General features: G+C 39.0%; 1 protein-coding gene across 1 annotated transcript; it reads right to left on the bottom strand.

Moving 5' to 3' along the window:
- Positions 1-569: 569 nt before the first annotated feature.
- On the bottom strand, positions 570-8163 carry PCK1 (phosphoenolpyruvate carboxykinase 1). The gene is made up of 10 exons (XM_056354911.1): positions 8003-8163; positions 7544-7818; positions 5995-6176; positions 5217-5420; positions 4712-4899; positions 3607-3769; positions 3252-3476; positions 3030-3161; positions 2230-2325; positions 570-1640 (listed from the first exon to the last, which is right to left on the bottom strand). Exons 2-10 carry the CDS (start codon positions 7765-7767, stop codon positions 1186-1188), a joined length of 1869 nt encoding a protein of 622 aa, XP_056210886.1. The 5' UTR covers positions 7768-7818; positions 8003-8163; the 3' UTR covers positions 570-1185.
- Between the last annotated feature and the right edge of the window lie 581 nt (positions 8164-8744).

The raw sequence follows: 8744 nt of genomic DNA, 5'->3' as shown, positions 1-8744 counted from the left end.
CCAGCTGGAAGCATGTAAAGGACACTTTTAATTGAGAGAACATGGGATGGTTTTAGTGTCTCAGATTAACAAGGAAGCCAACACAGGCTCCTGCCCTTGTTTTCATTGAGCTCTAAGGCATTAGGCATCTCAACAAATCCAGAAAACTCTTCCCAAACTGCCTTTACTTCAACAGCTCCACTAGTTATTCTGGCAAAAGCCAAGGAACTGTGGAACAAGAGACAAAACCTATGACTTTTGCAAATGAGCAAGGTCCTAATATGGGGCTTTCCTAGAGTTTAGTTTATTTTATAAATGCCTGAAGTAACTAACAATACCCAGTTATGGAGAGCACATCACTAGCTGGGTGACTGCTCGCAGATGGTATTGTAAATTCTGGATCATTCCTTTGGCTTGAATAGAAGTTGAAAAGACAGTATAGGGCTTAAACTAGTTGGCTTAGGAGTAGCAGATCAATGCTAGTCAACATCTAACTTCCACATGTTAAATTCTTCCTGTGCTGTGTTATTGACAGGAGACTCAAATTTTATGCATATAGTTTATAAACAGTAAGAATACTGGAAATTAGGTCATATTTTGTATAAACATTTATTTCAATAGTTTAAAGAACAAGCCGTTCAAAACATCTGGAAATCACAGGAACATGAGTCATATAATAGCAATATCTTAAATACGCATTAGTAATACAAAGTCATCTTTCACTCTGATAAAAGTTACGACTTCATTTTTCTAAAAAATATTTAAGCCATGAAATATGTTTAGGTAATATATATACAGCATCTCATTTTCTTCTTTCCTGTGGAGCCTGAGATGCTAAAGGTTTGAATGATGGAAACAGTGTGCTACACCTTGAAGGCTGAATTGGTTTGTATTGTATATGCAGAACTAGGCAAATTTACATCACAGCTATATATGCATGTAAGTGACAGATCAGGGTTTGAAGACCATGTGCACATACGTTCCCACAGCTGCTCACCTATTCACAAGTACGGATGTAGTTATAAATCATCAGGTCTGGAGTTATTTCTCGAATGCCCATAACTATATTCTAACTAAACTAAGACCTGCTTTCATTATAAACCCCTGCCCATCAGTGTGCTGTTATGCTTCCAGTAGTGATTTGGTAAAATGCGCTTGTCCTGTCTTGGTATATGTGGATTGATAAATAATTGTGGTTTTGATCAGCTACAACTGTTTTATCCTCATCTCTAAGGCAAGCATTTCCCTTTCTATTTCGTAAGGAAGGTCAGCATTAACTTGCACTTCAAAGTATTGTTTGATTTCTTCTACCTCCTTTTCCCAGAACTCTTTGGAGATATCAAACAGCTCAGTCAAGTTGACATCTTCTAAACCCTTCAAGTTCAAAGCAGTTTCAGCAGGGATGTAACCTATTGCAGTTGGTTTGGCTGAGGCTTTCCCTTCAATTCTGTTGAACATCCACTCCAGCACACGGGAATTCTCTCCATAGCCAGGCCACAGGAATTTCCCTTGGCTGTCTTTCCGGAACCAGTTAACATGAAAGATCCTTGGTAGTTTTGCAGCTGGACGATGTGCCATGCTGAGCCAGTGGGCTAAGTATTTGCCAAAGTTGTACCCAAAGAAAGGTCTCATGGCAAATGGATCATGCATAATGATTTTGCCTGTTCAAAACACAAATGGATAAGGTAATAGTACATTTATTCTAAAGCACAAAGATTCAGATCCTCCCAGAACTTAGTACCCATAGTTCCTTAGCTGCTCTTCTGTATCTGAACCAAAGAGCTTTAAAAAACAACACATGCGTTATCCCTGATGTACAAAAAAAGGGACAAATTATTTTTTGGAATCAGTGGAAACCAGATTTCTTAAATCTCAGGTCAAGTAGCTTAAATGAAGATCCTTAAGAGCTGGATGTAATCATTCCCATATTTATGTTGAGCTCTAACAGAAAAGAAAATTTGAGTTTGTTTATCACAGACTGTAATGAGAACTCCATATCAAGGCTTTTGGCAACCCCATGCCTGCATCCTGTTCTGTATGCTTGCCACCTAGGGGATTATTTTGCTTAATTTGACTTTTATAGAGAATTTGGGTTTTAATTCCAGTACAAATATTTTCTATTGTGAAAATGCATAGGTTGCAAAATTAGCTGCCAAGACTGAAATGTGAAAGAGCAGGGGGGGAGGACAGAGGAGGCACTCCAGAGAGGATTGCTTTTAATACAGGTAGGCAGATTAAATTTTGATTTACCTTTGTGCTCAGCAGCTGCAGTTGCTTCAGATCTCATAGCTGCTCCTATAAATACTCCATGCTGCCAGTTAAAGGCCTCATATACAAGAGGCACACCTGTAAAGATCAGTAATTAGAGGTCCAGAAACATTTTTATAACAAGTTTTGTTACCTGAGATAGTGCCAAATGCATGTTACTGTAAAATGTATTCTAATTTTTCCTGGTTTTTTAATCAGTTCATTTCCTACCCTCTTACAGCAAAGAAGTTTATATTAATGTTTTCAAAACTGGCTACTGATTACTGAACAAATCCATGTTGAGTTCCTCAGTAGGAGATATCTGGGACTTCAAATCCCCAGCAGATTTGACTTGAAATAGTCTAGTCCTGTGGTCATGATATTAGACTCAGACCTAGCATTACATCTATTTCTTTTCCAGCTTTAGGTGACCTTTAATGGATCAATTTATTCTACTTCCTTTTCTGTAAACTGTCAACAACTGGTTCATTTCTCTAATCGCCTCTTATCTGAACTAGTTAAACTGCAAGCACATAGAGATAAGTATAGCAGTTTGCTATGTGTCTATGTATTACCCAGGTTAGTGGGTCCTGGGGTTTTGTTAACATCGAACCGTTCAGACTTTGAAATATCAGCGGCTGTTAAGCATGTGTGTCAAAGGCTAACATGGAAAAGTTAGACTAACACGGCTATTTCCTTGCTTTTGCAGCTGTGAAAGCAAAACTTGTGTCTATGCCCAGTTGTGTTCCAACCCTTCTGCGGTCAGCACTTCACCCTTGCTATGTGGCTGCTGCGTCTCTTACCAGCAGGTCTGCGGCCTCCAAATATTATCCCTTCAATGGGCACACCTTGGGGTGATTCCCATGCTGGGTCAATGATGGGGCACTGGCTGGCTGGAGTGCAGAATCGTGAATTGGGATGAGCACAAGGTTCTCCTGTGCAGAATACAAGAAAAAGGTCATAATGGCAGAATTAACTTGAATTCAGCAGAGAAAGCCAAGAGACTGTGGTGTGAACCAGATTACCGTTATCTGGAGTCCAGTCCTTGTTCTTCCACGAAGTCAGTGTTATTCCTGGTGGTAGTATCTCATCAATGCCTTCCCAATAGACACCTCCATCACTGGTTTCTGCTACATTGGTAAAGATGGTGTTCTTGAATATGGTTTTAATAGCATTGGGGTTTGTTTTGACTGAGGTTCCAGGGGCAACACCAAAAAAGCCATTTTCTGGATTGATTGCCATTAAGTTGCCTGGAAGTTAAATGACGAAATATAAGTAAACCAAACTGGTTTAATTCTACCCGGAATTTTGTAGCATGTCTTGCTGCACCTAAAAGCAACCTATCCTGGACTGTAAAACAATCCAATTTCATTTCTATACCTTGTTCATCAAACTTCATCCAGGCAATATCATCCCCTACACACTCAATCTTCCATCCTGGCAGGCTTGGATTCATCATGGCCAAGTTAGTTTTTCCACATGCACTAGGGAATGCTGCAGCAAAGTACTTCTTTTTACCTTCTGGATTGGTAATGCCCAGGATCTATTGAAAAATTAATGCAACTGTTAAACATGGTCTTTTTTCTTGCAGTTCTTATTTTGAAGATTGTCTCCCAGCAAGTGGTAATGATAAAATATTTAATTATGCAAATTTGTTCCTACAGAAGAAGCACCACATAATACAGTTGAGAAATAACCCAAACTGTACTTTACTAATCAAAAAGTCTACTCTTTTTGCCCTTAGAATAGTTCTTACATTTTTAAAAAAATGTCAGGTAAGTATGTAACTCAAACATTTATTTATTTATTTATTGCTAATGAAAGTAGACTGTATATAGGTGAGACTACAAGAAAACCAGGCAATATTTTTTTGGCTGCATAACTAGATTGAAGTGAAAGCATTTCATGTATGGATACTTCTGCACTTCTCAGGATCCATAGATGATATTTCTTCTGAGACTGTTCTTTTAGACACTTAGAAATTAATTTTTTTCAGTAGTATTTTATGGTAGTAGAATGTTTAAATGACAGCAGAAGGTAAAGGCAGGAAGGGTACAAAGTAGAACTCATTTAGAAAATCTAGTATTTTCAGATTTTTGAGTGCATAGACTTCTTTATAATATGAAAGACATTTTTCAAAATTTACATCAATTTTTTGCTATTAAACTTGTAGGGGCAATGTGGATGCCCAGTGATGTTGATTAGACTGTGCTCAAATACATGGGTCTGCCTACAAGTAGTCAGTGTCAGCAGTTCCAAACCTTTCCTGGTTTCTGATTTTACAGGTATTATTTTAAAATGTTTGATATTTAACCTTGCAGGCACTTTCCTATATCTCATAAGCCTGACGTGATAAATTCAGATCTAATGTTACAGGACTATCCATATGAGACTAATTTCATTAACAGCAAGATGTGATGTATTTATGTTGAGCTGACTTAAGGCTTAATGGCTGTTCAAACACACATGATTTAATAGCTCTTACCAGCATGTGCTCAGCTAGCCAGCCCTCCTCTTTGGCGATTCTGCTGGCAATTCTGAGTGCAAAGCATTTTTTCCCCAGTAAGGAGTTTCCTCCATAACCACTGCCAAATGAAATGATCTCTCTGCGATCTGGGAGATGAGCAATCAGCGTTAACTCCGGGTTGCATGGCCAGTTGTTGATTAATGGTTCTGCAGAACAGAATGTTGTACTCATGAATGCAGCAATTTCCATGCTGGATCACACTGTTTCATCAGCACTGAGCCTCTGATGGCAACCCATACCAGATGCTTCAAAGGAAATCCCCTGGTAAGTACTAGGGATAATAATCTCCTTTCCATGAAACTCTCATTGAGCTTTGATTCCTTTAATTAAGTTCTGAACCTAGTCCTGTTACACGCACCACCTTGGTCTTCTATGGTGAGTGTCTCCCATGTGCTGAGAACACAGTCTGCTCTGAAACATGCCTCTGGGAATTCCCAGGGTGAGAATTTTTAATGTCTCTTACCTTTGAGTGGTAGAGGACATCCAACCGAGTGAAGGCATTTTACAAACTCCCCATTGCTCAGGGCTTTCAAAGCAGCTGTTCCCATCCGTGTCATGATCCTCATGCTGGCCACTACATACGGTGAATCTGTCAGCTCAATCCCAATCTTGGACAAAGGAGACCCAATAGGCCCCATGCTGAAGGGGATGACATACATTGTACGTCCTGGAAAACAGGAGTAGCAAGATGTGACAGAGAGCAAAACAAGGAACTTTTGAAATCTTTATTAACATGGAGGTTAATAAAAAGCTGTTTGTCTTGTGGGTGTTTCTGATGACTTTTAAAGATCTGTAGCTTTCTGTTTGTTAATTGTGTAGCAAGAAGTTTTATCTTAAATACTGAAAGCAGCTATTCAGACAAATTGTCTAGTCAGTTGTAATGGTGTGTGGTGGCCAGGTTCTCTGTTGGTGTAAATCACTGAACCTGAAATTATTGCTGGGGATGGGGGTCCTCCATTCTCACCTCACTTATCTGCTACATGACTTCCTGAAAAAAGTCACGCAAATTTTCCTACCTTGCTTTGCCCCTCTTTATGAAGAGAAGAATGCTGGAAAGAGACTGAGGACTATCCTTGCTTTTGGATCTATGGTTAAAAATCTGGATGAAACCAACAATGTGACTAATTCAGGAGTATAAACCTAAACCTTCAGCTAAAATCTTTCTTTAAAGATTACAGTAACTAGTAGTAGTGTCTGTGAAATCCTGGAAGTTCAATGTCAAGAGTCCTTTTCTTGCCCACCTTGCATGCAGCCTGGGAACCTGGTATTGAAAGCTTTCTCAAAATCTTCTTCAGACATCCAGCAGCCCAGCTGGCTAGTTCCAATTTTAGGGATTGGGGTGGTATCTCTCTGTTCTTGAGTGATGATAACAGTTCTGCTCTCAATTCTTGCCACATCTCTTGGATCAGTGAGAGCCAGCCAGCTGCATTTCACCAAAAATCAGGAAATTAGACCTTAATAATCAATATAGCACTTTTTACCCTTCTGTGGGACTTGTTTAGCATGAAAGGGTTCAATGCTTTGTAAGGCCAAAACTATGGTGACAAAGCCAATGTAACAGGCAATCTCAAAAATCAGTCAGATACATTGTCTCATATGAATTGTTTCAAGACTTTCCCTTATGAATAAAAAATTATAAGGCCTAGGAAATTCTGGTTACATGTTAATACTTCTCCGGCTCTTATCTCAGTCTTATTTTCTGTTGCTAACTTCCAGGGAAAAGTTAATCTCATTTAATTCTCATTCTCATCAGTGTGAAGTTGTTTTGCATAGGGACCACAAAATGATGCCTCAAGCGAAGTGGGTGCCAAGCAAGTACTGTAAGTGTTGGTATAAGTGCCTGTGGGATCAGAATCCAGCTTAGTGGGTTGGCATAGTCCTTTAAGTTAGAGGCACTGCAAAAGGAATACTGAGTATAAGCATGATCATAAAAAGGGAAGCCTATTAAAGGGGATTCTTTTTCCCCTCTAAAGAATTTTTACCATCTATTTACAATAGAGGATTGTTTTACATTTTCACCTCTGTGCATAGAAATTTTGCACAAGTATAAAAATGTTCTAGTTGGGCTGTCATAACCATCATCGCTACAGCTAAGCATATAATTAACAATGAATAATTTATCTGGTGAATCTTGCCCTTTTCTCTCCCAAATAGTCTGCAAACAGATTGCCAAATTCCTGCACTTAGTTATTCAAAAGTCTTTGCAGATTTCTTCCATAAAGATCTCTTGGTCGGCACGTAATTCCTGAGTATGTACTTGTTGTTAATATTCTCCTTTCATGTTGGATTAGCTGGGAGAGATGATGAAATATTTGAAAAAAGTATTTGCTGAATACATTACAGTCAAAGCTCATCGGCACGATATGAATAATGCCTGTACTGAATAATATTTGAACACCCACAGAGCTATTTGAATGCCACAAAAAAGTATTTGATGAATAAACTAATTGACTAAAATAGTAGAATTCTTCAAAGGATGTATTTTCTAAATAATATTTAGCCATTGCTAATGATTAGTTACATAAGTCTCATGACATTATTTCAGTTCCCTGATGTAACTAATCAATAGAGACAATGTACAGTTGATAGTCCAATTGAATAATATGCTCTAAGTTAATTTTTAGAAGAAAAAGTTTGCTTTTCCTCAGCATTTCACCTATGTAAGCTACAGTGCCAAAATGTCCATGGAAAGCAAATATTAAAGGTTTATAAGCAGTTTTAAAAATAAACAGGGCAGAAAATGCATATTGCAAGTCTGAGATGATACTTGGCTTCTTTCAGGCTACTCACCAGTTTTCATACTTGCTCAGCTTCTTGACCATGCCTTGTTCTACCATGATATCCAGAATTTTTTTGTTTTCTTCTTCTGAGCCATCGCAGATATGAATGCTCTCAGGCTGGCACAGCTTGGCATTACTTTCAATGAAATCCCTTGCTTCTGGAGGCAGGCTCTGCAAATCTCCCTGGACAACCTTGGGCATGATGTTTACCTCTGCTTTCAACTGGGGGGGCATTACTGAACCCGTAGTGGATCTTGTTGATGGCTTTGAAATACTGATCACAATCTAAAATCAAATATATTGGGTGTGTTAGCATACTACCCAGTGTCAACAAGCCTTTCTAACAATGTATAATGCAAAGGTAGAATCTGTAATAGACTTAATCATGTACTTCTGATTTAAAATCAGTATAGAGAACTTGGATCAGTGGTAATTTCAAGCTGGAAAAAATAGAGGCCATTCTACTTACTGTCTTTATAAGATTGAGTTGGATGTCAGAGAGGATTTTGCGGTAGTTTTCAGTTGATCCCGTTTCACTTCCTTTGGAGTGTCTTTGCAATCAGTGCTTTTCAAGGAAGCATCCTTCTTCCTTAAATATTCTTCGTGGTAGTGTCCATCCCACTAGGTGAGGCCAGAGAGGCTTGTCCTTTACGTCAGCACTGGATGTGTCTTGGGACAGTGCCACCGACACTGTCATCATACAGAGTTTTCAACAAAGCAGCCCTGACAAGGTAATCATTTAACAGGTTTGATTAATGAATGCTGAAAGCGGTGATTCTTAGCCCCCAGGTTTGCTGTTTTGAAGTGGTTACAAAATTTAGGAGTTTAACCAAACTTTGATCCAGTTTGGCTTTGAAACCTAAAACGTCACAACTTCTCAGTGTGTGGGAAAGGTTGAGTACAAAGAGTATCTGGAACTGGGAGCACAGAGGTCATCCAGGCTAAGCACATTTGCCTGCATTTTGTAGACAGATGCTTGCTAGTTGGCTGTGAAGTGGAGGCTCGTCCAAGGTGTGTTTACTCACCTTCGGAACATTGCCTGATCCAGGGATAAAGTTCACCAGTGAGCACTGACAGGCCTGAATAACCACTATATACTCATATACGCCTGCCTGGAGGCCTTATTTTAGTCTGTGCAACTCTAAAAAAACAAGCAATGTAAATCTAAACGTTGGGTTTCCTCCAGTGTAGGAGAGAAAGCTTTTGCTTAT

The sequence above is a fragment of the Falco biarmicus genome, chromosome 10 (assembly GCF_023638135.1).
Source record: "Falco biarmicus isolate bFalBia1 chromosome 10, bFalBia1.pri, whole genome shotgun sequence".
NCBI lineage: Eukaryota > Metazoa > Chordata > Aves > Falconiformes > Falconidae > Falco > Falco biarmicus.
The sequence above is the reverse complement of the archived record's forward strand: the minus strand, read 5'-3'. Positions and strand labels throughout refer to the sequence as shown.